The 14,898-nt window shown below is 43.3% G+C and overlaps 1 protein-coding gene across 1 annotated transcript; it reads left to right on the top strand.

Annotated features, from left to right (window-relative positions):
• Nucleotides 1–13,201: 13,201 nt before the first annotated feature.
• TEX38 (testis expressed 38) lies at nt 13,202–14,481 on the top strand. Its single transcript, XM_037827309.1, has 2 exons — nt 13,202–13,244; nt 13,874–14,481. Exons 1-2 carry the CDS (start codon nt 13,208–13,210, stop codon nt 14,479–14,481), a joined length of 645 nt encoding a protein of 214 aa, XP_037683237.1. The 5' UTR covers nt 13,202–13,207.
• The last annotated feature ends 417 nt before the right edge of the window (nt 14,482–14,898 follow it).

Genomic DNA, 14,898 nt, shown 5'->3' with positions numbered 1-14,898 from the left:
TTAGTAACAATAGTTAAGTACAAGATCCCATCAAAATCAATTATAGGCATGGGCAGTCCTAAGGCATAATTCTCCTTTAGCTGTGTATCTGTGAACTTAGAACAAGTTATGTGCTTCCAATATACAAGGGAGGGACATTCATAGGATAAACATTCCCATTGCCATAAGGAGAAACAGTAAGGAAAACAGGGTTAACAGGACCAAAACAGTTCCTAAAACCCGCAGGACAAACTCCATTAGATTTCAAAGTCTGAGAGTCATTTACAGAACAACGTTGCATCCTTGGGGCTTGAGAGAGTGGGAGTCTAACCCTTCCTAAGGGCCTTTTTGGCACCCCTTTTCTTTCCAAATGTTTCAGTGAGTGCTCCAACATATCCACACATTGGGGAGACCACCTTCTCGGCCTGACCCTCCTCAAACATCAGGGCAGCTCCTGGATTCCCTTCCATCTCCGGGGCACACACTCAACCCCTTCAGAACAGTGGGGTGGCAGCCAGGCTCTCCCTAATTCCCTGGGAATGTACTCCACCCTCTTTGGGGCTTGAGGTGGCAAGACATTTCCTGAGCATCGAGGCGGAATGCCTGCCCTTGACCTCCAGGGCAAACTCACCCTTTCCATGTGTGTGGGCCACTCCGCTCTCCCAGCCCAAGACCTCTTGACTCCAGACCTCAACCTCCATGGCTCTGTCTTTGAAGAAATTTTTCCTTCAGTTTGTTCCTTGTTTGTCTTCTCCAGTCCAGACTGGCAATGGCTCTGTCTGTAAAGATCTCGCAAAAATTCTGTTGGCTTCGCATGAAGCATGCAGGGGTCAAAGCCATCAGGCAACAGGACTTTCCACAAATCCTTTCTGGATAATTCCATCTCCAATCTTGGCTTGTACCAAAATGGCAGCTGGGTTCCATGTTTGGTTACATCCTCACGTTGGGCTGTAGCTTCTGGGATTCCACTCCCTGGAAGCTCGTAACTTTCCAAGCCATCAGCTTCTGGTTTCTTTGAACCAAGAGTTCAGCTCTAAGTTTATCTCTCTCCGCTCGCATTTTACTATAAGCTGCAAGAAGAAGCCAGGGTACGTCCTCCACATGTAGTCTGGAGATCTCCTCAGCTAAGTTTTCCAGGTTGTCACTTTCAAATTCTTCCTTCCATCTGACACCAGGCCTCAATTTTGCCAAATTCTCTGCCACTTTAAAACAAGGATTGCCTTTCTTCCAGTTTGCAACAACACATTCATCATTTCTGCTCAAGTCCTCATCAGAAGTATCTTTAGAGTCCATATTTCCATGAACAGTCTCTTTAAAGCAGTTTTGGCCTTTTCTATCAAGCTCCTCACAATTCTTCCAGAATCTTCCCCTTACCCATTTGAAAAGCCATTCCAACATGTTTGGTATTTGCAGACTCAGCAGCAAAAGCACTCCACTTCTCTGGTACCAAAATCTGTTCTAGTTTGCTAATGCTGTGGAATGCAAAACACCAGAGATGGATTGGCTTTTATAAAAAGGGGGTTTATTTGGCTACACAGTTACAGTCTTAAGGCCATGAAGTGTCCAAGGTAACACATCAGTAATCGGGTACCTTCACTGGAGGATGGCCAATGGTGTCTGGAAAACCTCCATTAGCTGGGAAGTCACGTGGCTGGCATCTGCTCCAAAGTTCTGGTTTCAAAATGGCTTTCTCTCAGGACGTTCCTCTCTAGCAAGCTTGCTCCTCTTCAGAATGTCACTCACAGCTGCACTGAGTTCCTTCTCTTTGAGTCAGCTTGTTTATATGGCTCCACTGACCAAGGCCCACCCTGAATGGGCGGGGCCATGCCTCCATGGGAATATCCCATCAGAGTCATCACCCACAGCTGGGTGGGGCACATTCCAAACAAATCTAATCAGCACCAAAACGTCTGCCCCACAAGACTACATCAAAGATAATGGGTTTTGGGGGACACAATACATTCAAACTGGCACATTGAGTGTGTCTTCAGTTAGGTCATTTCTAATGTATAGGAACATTACTGCCTTATGTGCATTAATCTTGTATCCCACAATTTTTCTGAATTTATTAGCTCAAGTAGCTATGTCACCAATTTCTCAGGTTTTCCAAATATAAGATCCTATCATCTGCAAATAATGACAGTTTTACTTCTCCGTTTCCAATCTGGATGCCTTTTATTTCTTTGTCTTGCCAGATTGTTCTGGCTAGAACTTCTAGCACAATGTTGAATAATAGTGGCGACAGTGGGCATTCTTGTCTCATTCCTGTTCTTAGAGGGAAGGCTTTCTGTCTCTCACCATTTAGCACTATGCTGGTTGTGGGTTTTTCACAACCAGCCCTTTATCATTTTGAGGAAGTTTCCTTCAATTCCTACCTTTTTAATGCTTTTATTTAAAAAGATGCTGAATTTTGTCAAATGCTTTTTCAGCATCTATTGAAATGATCATTTGATTTTTCTCTTTTTATTTGTTAATGTGTTGTATTACATCAATTGATTTTCTTATGTTGAACTAGTCTTGTATGCCTGGAATGAACCACACTTGGTCATGGTGTATGATTTTTTTGAACGTGTCTTCGGATTTGATTTGCAAGTATTTTGTCGAGAATTTTTGCATCTATATTCATGAGGGAGATTGGCTTGCAGATTTCCTTTTCTTGCAACATCTTTATCTGGTTTTGGTATTAGAGTGATGTTGGCTTCATAAAATGGGTTAGGTAATGTTCCATTTTCTTCTATTTTTTGAAAGAGTTCAAGTAAAATTGGTGTCAGTTTTTTTGGAAAGTTTGGTAGAATTCCCCTGTGAAGCCATCTGGCCCTGGGCATTTATTTGTGGGAAGCTTTTTGATGACTGATAGGATCTCTTTACTTGTGATTGGTTTGTTGAAGTCTTCTATTTCTTCTCTGCTCAGTCTAGGTTGTTATGTCTTTCCAGGAAATTATACATTTCCTCTAAATTTTCTCATTTGTTGTCATACAGTTGTTCATAGTATCCTTTCATGATTTTTTAAATTTCTTCAGGATCTGCAGTTATTTCCCCACTCTCATTTATTATTTTGTTTATTTGGGTCTTCTCTCTTTTTGACTTTGTCAGTCTAGCTAAGGGTCTGTCAATCTTTTTGATCTTCCCAAGGAACTAACTTTTGTTTTTATTTATTCTCTCTGTTGTTTTTTTGTTCTCCATATAATTTATTTCTGCTTTAATCCTTGTTATTTCTTTTCTTCTACTTGCTTTAGGATTAGTTTGATGATAATTTTCTAACCTCTTCAGTTGTTTCATTTGTTCTTTGATTTTAGCTCTTCTTCCTTTTTATTGTTATGCACTTAGACTTTAAATTTCCTCCTCAATACCACCTTCACTGTGTCCCATAAGTTTTGGTATGTTGTGTTCTCATTTTTATTCATCTCTAGATATCTATCAATTTTTCTTGCAATTTCTTCTTTGACCCATTGATTGTTTTGGAGTGTGTTGTTTAACCTCCAGATATTTGTGAATGTTCTAGATCTTTGATGGTTATTGACTTCTAGTTGCATTCCATTGTGGCCAGAGAATATGCTTTATGAATAATTTCAATATTTTAAAATTTATTGAGGCTTATTTTATGCCCCAGCATATGATCTATCCTGCAGAAAGTTCCATGAGCACTAGAGAAGGATATATATCCTGGTAATTTGGGATGTAATGCTCTATATATGTCTGTTAAGTCTAATTCATTTATCACATTGTTTAGGTTGTCAATTTCTTTATTGTTCCACTGTCTGGTTGATCTATCTATAGGAAAGAGTGGTGTATTGAAGTCTCCCACAATTATTGTGGAAACACTTATTGCTTCCTTCAGTTTTGCCAATGTTTGTCTTATGTACTTTGGAGCACCTTGATTGGGTGCATAAACATTTATGATTGTTATTTCTTCTTTTTGAATGGTCCTTTTATTAGTATATAGTGTCCTTGTTTGTCTCTGTGACATCCTTGCATTTAAAGTCTATTTTGTCTGAAATTAGTATTGCTAACCCTGCTTTCTTTTGGCTGCAGCTTGCATAGAATATTTTTTTTTCCATCCTTTCACTTTCAATCTCTTTGTTTTGCTGGGTCTAAGATGAGTCTCTTGTAAACAGAATATTTATGGTTCATATTTTTTAATCCACTTTGCCAATATATATCTTTTTTTTTATTTTGAAATAAATTCAAAGTTATAGGAACAGTTGCAAAAACAATGCTAACCCCATACACAGAATTCCATCATACCCTGACCCCCCTCCCCCGATAGCCCAATCCACCAACTTTAACATGCTGTCACATCGCTATTTCTTTCCCTCCCTATCATCCATCATCTATTGCTCTGTCTTCTGAACATATGAGAGCTAGCTGCACACACCCTTGAACAAACACTATAATTCACATATACACTTCCCGTGAATAAGAACATTCTTTTATACAATCCCATTAAGCGCAGCTAAGAAGTACAAGAGATTCAACAATGATACAATGCTTACATTCTATATTTCCTTTTCCTTATGTCTCAACTGTGTCCCTTTGAGCCTCCTGTCCTCCATCCTCCAATCCCATCCAGTTTCATCCTTGGCATTCAATTGCCATCTATTTAGACCGTCTTTTTTTTTTCAATTGTGGAAACATATATACAGCCTAAATCTTCCCATTCCACCCCCTCCCTAGCCTTCCATTAGTGGGATTAATCACATTTAGAATGTTGTAATGCTCTTTCCCACCATCCATTACTAGAAATTTCCCTTCACCTCAAACAGCAACCCTACACTCATTTCTTAACTCCCCATTGCCCCTTCCCCCATTTCTCTTAACCCATACTCTACTTTTCATCTCTATGGTTATATTCTCTGATAATTTCTTTGTGTTTACTGTGGGGCTTAAAATTATCTTCTTAAATCCATAACAATCTTGTTTTTCTCTGATACCACCTTCACTTCAATAGGACACATAAACTATGTTCCTATACTCCTCCATTCCCCCACCTTTATATAGTTGTCTAAAATTACATATTTTACATTGAGTTCAAAACCACTGATTTGTCATTAGAGTTTGTGTATTTTATATCATGTAGGAAGTGAATAGTGGAGTTACAGTTCAAAAATTATTGACTTCTGTCTGTTTTCCATTGTGGCTGGAGAATGTGCTTTGACTATATTCATTTTTTTTTTAATTTATTGAGGCTTGTTTTATGTGCCAGCTTATAGTCCCTTCTGGAGAAAGATCCGTGATCTCTAGAGAAAAATGAGTGTCCTGGTGATTTGGGATGTAAGGTACTATATATGTCTGTTAAAATTCTCTATATCTCTTTTTCCTTTCTTTGTTTCTCTGTCGGTAGGGCTCCCTTTAGAATCTGAAGTAGGGCAGGTCTTTGATTGGCAAAGTCTCTCAGCATTTGCTTGTCTGTGAAAAATTTAAGCTGTCCCTCAAATCTGAAGGAGAGTTTTGCTGGATAAAGTATTCCTGGTTGGAAATTTTTCTTTCTCAGAATTTTAAATATGTCATGCCACTGCCTTCTCACCTCCATGGTGGCCGCTGAGTAGTCACAACTTAGTCTTATGTTGTTTCCTTTGTATGTGGTGAATTGCTTTTCTCTTGCTGCTTTCAGAACTTGCTCCTTCTCTTCAGTATTTGACAGTCTGATCAGAATATGTCTCGGAGTGGGTTTATTTGGATTTATTCTATTTGGAGTTCGCTGGGCATTTATGCTTTATGTATTTATATTGTGCAGAAGGTTGGGGAAGTTTTCCCCAACAATTTCTTTGAATACTCTTTCTAGACCTTTACCCTTCTCTTCCCCTCTGGGACACCAATGAGCCTTAAGTTTGGACGTTTTATTTTATGTATCATATCCCTGAGATCCATTTTGATTTTTTTGATTTTTTTCTCCATTCTTTCTTTTGTTCTTTCATTTTCTGTTCTGTTGTCCTCTAGGACACTGAGACGTTGTTCAACTTCCTCTAATCTTGTATTGTGAATATCCAGAGTCTTTTTAATTTGGCCAACAGTTTCTTTTATTTCTATAAGACCTTCTATTTTTTTATTTACTCTTGCAATGTCTTCTTTATGCACTTCTAGGGTCTTCTTTATGTCACTTATATCCTGGGCCATGGTCTTCTTGATGTCCTTTAAATCTTTTGCCATGTTTTCATTCCTTGATTGTAGTTCTTTGATTAATTGTGCCAAGTACTGAGTCTCTTCTGATATCTTGATTTGTGTGTTTGGAGTTGGATTCTCCATATCGTCTGGTTTTATCATATGCATTAAGATTTTCTGTTGTTTTTGGCCTCTTGGCATTTGCTTTGCTTGATAGGGTTCTTTCAAGTTGTAAAAAAAAGATACCAATCTAATTTTTCAGAAACACAGTTTAGTGGTGTACACTTTAACTAACCAGCAGATGGCATCTGTGAGTCACCTATACCCCTCAATTCAGTTCTCAACCTTGTTCCTGTGGTGTGTGGGGAAATGACTCTTGTGGGGTTCAGTTGGAGAATTCAGTTTGGGTGTGTTGCTGGAGCTGTCCACCCTGAATGTGGGGCCTGTGTATGGTTGGCCAGGGAGGAAGGGCAGCTTTTATATTCAAATACCCCAGATTCCCGGAGATTCAAGGCTGCCGCAAGCGTCTAAGCCTTCATTTCATTTCAGCCCCAGACCTTCTTTCTTGCTGTCCCACAAACCACTGGACTTGGCGTAGCGTCCCTGGGTTCTCCGAGCGGGTCCCCCCTCCCAGCCACGATGCTCCAGGAGCTCTGCCAAGGGAATGCTGTGCTACGCCACCAGTGCGCGCCGTCCCTCAATGGAAGCCCCAGGCCACCGGGCTGTGCAGGGGTGCTCTCAGCCTGATGCAAAGATGGCCAAACGGGGCATCTCAACACCCCCCCCCAACACAGTTCCTCCTTCCCAGCTTTGGGACAACTGGCGGGGCTCTGGGCTGTGGGCATGGCTCCGGGCAGGAGTTTATCCAGCTCTCCGGGGAGCCAGCTGTAAGCCGCAGGGTTTCTTTCAGCTTCTGGCTCTCCCCTCCATTCCCCCGGGCCCGAGGGTATCTGCAGCGGACTATCCTCCAGGCCAGACACTGAGAGGCCGGCCCAGCCTCCTCTTGCTGTGTTTTACTGTGTGGTTCCCACTCCCGCAACTGCAGCCGCTCCTGGATTTTTCCCTTTTTTTTTTTTTTTTTTTAAAGAGCCAGTTGGTCTCCAAACACCAACCTCTGGCTTCCCCACAACGCCGTGCAGCTGCGGGTCTTCCAGCCAGCTTCCTCACTCATTTCAGAATGCAGACTCCCAGTTTCACCAAGTATACGGCCCCTGTGATACTAGCAGACCTCGTCCAGCTGGCGCATCACTGTAACCGGTAGGGTCACTTTCTGGTTTTTATCTAGTGTTTTTCACGGAGGTGTTTTTTTTGCCCTGTCTCACCTAGCCGCCATCTTAGTTTCTCCCCTTATGTATCTTTTAATTGGGGAGTTTAATCCATCCACATTCAATGTTATTACTGTGAAGGCAGTACTTGAATCAGCCATCTTATCCTTTTTTTTAATTTGTCAGATCTATTCCCCCTCCCCCCATTTCCTTTAAGTTGTCCTTACTAAAATTCTTCAGTTCTGTGGCCTTCTCCAGATCTATCCTCTCTTTTTTTCTCAGTTGGTAGAGCTCCCTTTAGTATTTCTTGTAGAGTCTGTCTCTTGTTAACAAATTCTCTCAGCATTTCTTTGTCTGTGAAAATTTTAAGCTCTCCCTCAATTTTGAAGGAGAGCTTTGCTGGATAAAGAATTCTTGGCTGGCAATTTTTCTCTTTCAGAGTTTTAAATATGTCATACCACTGCCTTTTCATCACCATGGTGCCTGCTGAGTAGTCACTACTTAATCTTATGTTGTTTCCCTTTTATGTGGTAAATCGCTTCTCCCAAATTGGAACTCTTATTCATTGTTGGTGGGACTGTATAATGGTTCAGCCACTCTGGAAGTCAGTCTGGCAGTTCCTTAGAAAACTAGATATAGAGTTACCATTCGATCCAGCGATTGCACTTCTCGGTATATACCCGGAAGATCGGAAAGCAGTGACATGAACAGATATCTGCACGCCAATGTTCATAGCAGCATTATTCACAATTGCCAAGAGATGGAAACAACCCAAATGTCCTTCAACAGATGAGTGGATAAATAAAATGTGGTATATACACACAATGGAATACTACGCGGCAGTAAGAAGGAACGATCTGGTGAAACATATGACAACATGGATGAACCTTGAAGACATAATGCTGAGCGAAATAAGCCAGGCACAAAAAGAGAAATATTATATGCTACCACTAATGTGAACTTTGAAAAATGTAAAACAAATGGTTTATAATGTAGAATGTAGGGGAACTAGCAATAGAGAGCAATTAAGGAAAGGGGAACAATAATCCAAGAAGAACAGATAAGCTATTTAACGTTCTGGGGATGCCCAGGAATGACTATGGTCTGTTAATTTCTGATGGATATAGTAGGAGCAAGTTCACAGAAATGTTGCTATATTAGGTAACTTTCTTGGGGTAAAGTAGGAACATGTTGGCAGTTAAGCAGTTATCTTAGGTTAGTTGTCTTTTTCTTACTCCCTTGTTATGGTCTCTTTGAAATGTTCTTTTATTGTATGTTTGTTTTCTTTTTAACTTTTTTTTTCATACAGTTGATTTAAAAAAGAAGGGAAAGTTAAAAAAAAAAAAAAAAGAAAAACAAGGAAAAAAAAAAAGATGTAGTGCCCCCTTGAGGAGCCTGTGGAGAATGCAGGGGTATTCGCCTACCCCACCTCCATGGTTGCTAACATGACCACAGACATAGGGGACTGGTGGTTTGATGGGTTGAGCCCTCTACCACAGGTTTTACCCTTGGGAAGACGGTTGCTGCAAAGGAGAGGCTAGGCCTCCCTATGGTTGTGCCTAAGAGCCTCCTCCCGAATGCCTCTTTGTTGCTCAGATGTGGCCCTCTCTCTCTGGCTAAGCCAACTTGAAAGGTGAAATCACTGCCCTCCCCCCTACGTGGGATCAGACACCCAGGGGAGTGAATCTCCCTGGCAACGTGGAATACAACTCCCGGGGAGGAATGTAGACCTGGCATCGTGGGACGGAGAACATCTTCTTGACCAAAAGGGGGATGTGAAAGGAAATGAAATAAGCTTCAGTGGCAGAGAGATTCCAAAAGGAGCCGAGAGGTCACTCTGGTGGGCACTCTTACGCACACTTTAGACAACCCTTTTTAGGTTCTAAAGAATTGGGGTAGCTGGTGGTGGATACCTGAAACTATCAAACTACAACCCAGAACCCATGAATCTCGAAGACAGCTGTATAAAAATGTAGCTTATGAAGGGTGACAATGGGATTGGGAAAGCCATAAGGACCACACTCCACTTTGTCTAGTTTATGGATGGATGAGTAGAAAAATAGGGGAAGGAAACAAACAGACAAAGGTACCCAGTGTTCTTTTTTACTTCAATTGCTCTTTTTCACTCTAATTATTATTCTTGTTATTTTTGTGTGTGTGCTAATGAAGGTGTCAGGGATTGATTTGGGTGATGAATGTACCACTATGTAATGGTACTGTAAACAATCGAAAGTACGATTTGTTTTGTATGACTGCGTGGTATGTGAATATATCTCAATAAAATGAAGATTAAAAAAAAAAATCGCTTCTCCCTTGCTGCTTTTAGAACTTTCTCCATCTCTTCAATATTTGAGAATCTGATTAGTATATGTCTTGGAGTAGGTTTATTTGGATTTATTCTATTTGGAGTTTGTTGGCCATCTTTGATTTGCATATTTATGTTGTTTAGAAGGGTTGGGAAATTTGCCCGAACGATGTCTTCAAATATTCTTCCTTGCCCTTTACTCTTCTTTTCTCCTTCTGGAACACCAGTGATTCTTATATTCATGTGCTTCATGTTGTCCATCTGAGATCCATTTCAAATTTTTCAATTTTTTTCACCATTCATTCTTTTGTGCTTTCACTTTCCATCACTCTATCCTCAAGGTCACTAATTTGTTCCTCTTCGTCTTCACGTGTGGTGTTATGTGTCTCAAAAATATTTTTAATTTGATCAACAGTATCTTTTATTTCCATAAGATCTGCTATTTTTTCATTTATTCTTGCAAATTCTTCTTTGTGTTCTTCTAGGGTCTCCTTCATATCCTTTATATCCTGAACCACGATATTGATGTTTGTGTGTACTTCTTTGATTAATTGCTCCAAGTTCTGTGTCTCTTCTGGCTTTTTTATTTGGACATTTGGGTTATCCATATCTTTTGGTTTCTTCATACACTTTATAATTTTCTGTTGTTTTTGGCCTCTTGGCATTTGCTTATCTTGATAGGTTTGTTTTAGGATATGCAGGATTATTTGAACATTTATCTATAATTTGGCAGAGCTACAGCTTGGTGGGTGCACTTTCCCTGACCTTCCAGAAGATGGCTCTCCTGAGGCACCTCTTACCCTCAAGCCAGTTCTCCCCAAATTCGTCTGTGCACTGAATGGGCATCCAAACCATGTGGAAGTCCAATCAGTGCACCAATTTTCCATGTGCACTGGGGACTGCCAGCCCTGTGGGTGGGAAGCATGCCCTGTGCAGTTTGGCAGGGAGTCCGCTCCAGGACACAGTTGCCCTGGCTCTTCCAAGTGCTGCGGCTGGGGTCCTCTGAGGCTGCAGAGATGCTCATCTCACCTTCTAGTTCACGTGCCCCACAGTCCCTGTTTGCTGTGCACCCATGAGTCCTGGGGTTGGGGGAGGGCTTCTGGCACTTCAGTGCGACAGCCTTGCCTCTAGGCTCTGTACACTGCGGGCTTCCTCGGAGGAAGAGTGGATGCCGTCACAAGCCTGCTGAATCCCGAATTCCCTCAAGCAAGCTCTCAGCCACACAGCTGTGAGTGGTTATCTCCCAGCAATGAGAAAGATGGCTGCATGGGATGTGGTAAGCTGCCCTCTTCTGTGCTCATCTGCCTGCTCCAACTGCCTGTCCCTGGCACGGGGGCTCTTGGCCACAGGTCTGTGAAGGGTTATCACCAAAGCCAAGAGCTAAGGAGGGTGCCCGGTGCATGGACGGCTTCTCCCCCCATGCTCGCCAGCCGGCTCTAACTACCCATTCCTTGGTGGCATTCTGGGCCAAACACAGATCCTCAGTTTCTCCAAGTGCACACTCACTATGGGTGTAGAAGTCCCTGCCCAGCTGGTGGAATCCTTGAACTGCTGTTCTGGAGCACTTTCTGCCTTTATCTAGTGTTTTTCACAGAAGAGAATTTTGCTGTCTCTCCTAATCTGCCATCTTCCTGGAAGTCACATGATCTACTTTTAAAAAAGATCATATCACTCTGGATGCTGGTGGAATATAGGGCATAGGGGACAAGGATGGAAGCTCTCCCTAAGGTAACCAACACATTCCAGTTTACTTGGGACTTTCCTGGTTTTAGCATTGAAAATTCAATGTCCTGGGAATCTCCTCAGGTGCTACAAGGGAGGCCAGTAATCCTAGTGAGAGATGGTGGGTGCTTGGATTAAAGTGGCAGTGATGGGAAAGTGGTCAGATTCTCCATATATTTTGAAAACAGAGATTTTACTAATTGAGTGAATGCCGGTATGAAAGAATGAAGGGAGTCAACAATGACTTGAAGGCTTCTGGCCTGAACAACTGGAAGGACAGAATTGCCATTTACGGAGAAGAGGAAGGCTACAGCTAGAATAGGTTTTGGAGGAAGATCAGGAGTTAGATTTTGGACATGTTGTTTGAGATCCTTAGTAGACTGGTAAGTAGGGATGTCAAGCAGGCTATTGGATATGTGACTTTAGCATTTAGAGGAGTGGTCCAGGCTGGAGATACAAAGTTGAGAGTTGTTGTTATATATATGATATTTAAAGTCATGAGTCTGGATTAGATCACTGAGAGAATGAAAGGAGAGAGCAGAGGGCTGAGGACAAAGCCCTAGGGCACTCCAACATTTGGAGATCAGTGAAAAGCAGAGAAGCCAGCAAAGGAGACTGAGAAAGAGGAGCCAATGAGATAGGAGGAGAGCCAAGTGGAGCCTGGAGAGAAGTCTGTGCTAAATAGTGTCCCAAGTCATACAGTAGGGGACTATAAAGGGGGGTGTAATTAAATGGCACAAAGAAGTCAAGCTAGGACCAATGGTGTAACCTATAGGGAGGCTGGCCTGGTCCTAATAAGGGAGGAGCTTTTTTTAACTGAGCTGCACATGAATGGATCAAGCTGCCTCTAGAGGTGGAGAGAAAGTCTCAGATCCAAGCAAGTCCAAGTCCTAGGGAGATTAGTTGCTGGGTAGGGAAGATCTACCTTCAGGACTCAAGCATCTCATGGGAATTGAACTAGACAATTCTCAGAATCCCTTGAAAGTAGAAGATGCTGAGATTCTGGGAAGCCAACCAAAATGACTGTCACAGAGTAGGGAGTTGAGCTGGATCTCGGAAGATAAGTAGGTATACAGTGGTGGAAAAGTGGGGAGGGGCACATCTGGGTGAGGGAGTAGCGCAAGCAGAATTCCAAAGATGTGAATAAGCAGGATCTGTTGAGTCTGATCTGGTCAGAAGGGAAATGTGTGAAGGATGAAGAGAAAGGTGAAGTTGGAAAGGGATGCAGGGCCAGATGCTGGGGAGTTCCCACAGGGCCAGACACTCAGGATACACTTGTCAACACTTGTTGAAGGAAGGTAACCAAACAAAAGAGAAATTGTAGGAGCCAAGAAAAGAGGGGTTGACCATTTGGTTCTCTTGAGCAGGTTTTCTCCTGACAATGTGGTCATAGGCTTATTGAAGGAAGGGACTGCCCAATGCTTTGTTGCTCCCTGCCCCACTCCCCAATGGGGACAGGTATCCCTCAACTGTCCCCTAAAAACCACTACATAGATAAGCCCTTGAGGATGTTAGGGCCCTTTCCTTGGGGCTTCTCTGTGGGTTGACCATAAAGTGTGGAGGAAGACAGTTCAGTGGGTGGGTTAGTCTCTGATAGAAGCAGTAGAGACACACACCATACTCATGAGACCCCACTGGATAGAGCCCCATCCTTCTGCTAACCCAGAACCACTCCACAAGCACTGCCCCCTGGAATGCTCAATGCTCAGAACCCAGTGACCTCTTCCTTAGGAAACAATGGGACCAAGGCATTCAGGGGAGTCCCATTGGCTGCACAAGGGCAGGTGAGTGAGCTCCCTTTCCTGTGAGCCGCCGGCCAGGTATCAAGCTCAACCTTATGGATTTCCAACGGGAGGACCTGAGTCTCCCTGGAGGTAAATGCCCCTTCAATACCTGACCCTTGCCTTGTGCCCTTAGGCTTGGGGGACAGACACTCAGGGAAGACTCTTTGCATGGATCGGGTGGTGGCTGCTTGCGAGGAGAGGTGCTAGGAAGTTAGACTATGGTCTCCAAAAACCTAAGGATTTCTTGAGGGCAGAAGCTTTGTCTCTGCCGCGCCAGAGGGGTTACTAGGTACTCTAGGACCATCACAGCTGAATGGTAAAAGTGTGTGTGGTAGAATGGGATGAGAGATTGGTGGCCTTGTCAACTAGTAAACAAAAGTTCACTTTCTTGATGGGCCTTGCCCTTAGTGAAGCTTCTCAGTCTTAGGGATTGCATGGGTTCTAGGTTGGGAACCTGAGGCTTGTCTAAGCCTGGGCAGGTCATGTCCCCTCTAGATCCAGCTTTCCTTATCTGATAAAGGTGGCCTCTAAGCTGCCTGGAAATCTAGTTTTGATTGAATAAAAGAATGATGAGGTATGTCAAGTAGAAGGGAAGGAAGGGATGGATAGAATGGTTAAGTGGACGGAGCGATTGATGAGTTGAGAAGAGTGTGAAACAGCTCAGGCCTCACGCTAGAGCTGTCAGCCAGCTTGCTTCTTTTTCTTTCTTACTGCCTTAGTGTGGGTCTCCCTGTTCTTTGGATTCCTGGGGCTGTGTTCTGTGGTAACCGGAGGCTGCATTCTCTTTCTGCACTGGAGGAAGAACTTGCGGCGGGAAGAGCGGGCCCAGGAGTGGGTGGAGGCAATGAGAGCTGCCACGTTCACTTACAGCCCCTTGTTGTACTGGATTAACAAGCGACGGCATTATGGTATGAACGCAGCCATCAACACGGGCCCTCCCCCTGCTGTCATCAAGACCGAGCCTGAGGTCCAGAATCCCGATCCGGTGTGGGAGTTGGACATACCCGAGGGCAGGAGTCATGCCACCCGAGACAGCAATCCAGAGATGGAGGCCCCTGCCCCTCTGCAACCTGCAGTCCAGCTGGTACAGCAGCAGCCCCAACCTACCCCCATACTGCGGCCCCAGGCCAGCTCCCCACTCCCAGTTCCCATCTTTCAGGAGGTGTCCTTTGCCTTATCCCTATGCAACCTGCCCCCTATGCTGAACCACTCTGTTTCTTACCCCATGGCCACCTGTCCTGAGAGGAACATCCACTTTCATTCCCTCCCCACAATGGCTCATGGTGACCATTGTTTCAATGCCAAGCCTTTTGCTTCAGAATTGTAACCTCTTATTGCTGAGAGTAGTATCTCATAGGTACCAGGGTGGTGCAGGAAACAGCTAACCTCAGGGAGGTGGTGTTGACACAGAGATCAGTATCCATCTGGATGTCATGTTAATGAAAAATTAAAAAAAAAAAAAAAAAAAAAAAGGCCAACGCTCCCGTGTCTCATTTGCTGTCAGGAGGGCAATGTCCTTCCTGTTTTATGGGGCACTTTACAAATCAAGCTGAAAGTCACCGGGTCTCACCAACATACAGCAACTGGATGGTTAGTAGTTGGGTGACATACTAAACCCACACTCATGGATGTGCTCAACATCCTCTATACAGTATCTATCAAAGAACAAAAATGTATGCCATGCCCTGGGCCAGGTACCCACTGCTATTCTGTGGGACTTTTAAGCACAGCTGCCACATGAGTG

Source organism: Choloepus didactylus, chromosome 2, assembly GCF_015220235.1.
Source record: "Choloepus didactylus isolate mChoDid1 chromosome 2, mChoDid1.pri, whole genome shotgun sequence".
Classification (NCBI taxonomy): Eukaryota; Metazoa; Chordata; class Mammalia; order Pilosa; family Megalonychidae; genus Choloepus; species Choloepus didactylus.
This window is presented reverse-complemented; position numbering and strand designations above follow the sequence as displayed.

Coding starts and splice junctions, on each gene's coding strand:
- TEX38 (XM_037827309.1), top strand. CDS start 13,208: ATGGATTTCCAACGGGAGGACCTGAGTCTCCCTGGAG. Junction 13,245..13,873: donor GGACCTGAGTCTCCCTGGAG/GTAAATGCCCCT, acceptor TTACTGCCTTAG/TGTGGGTCTCCCTGTTCTTT.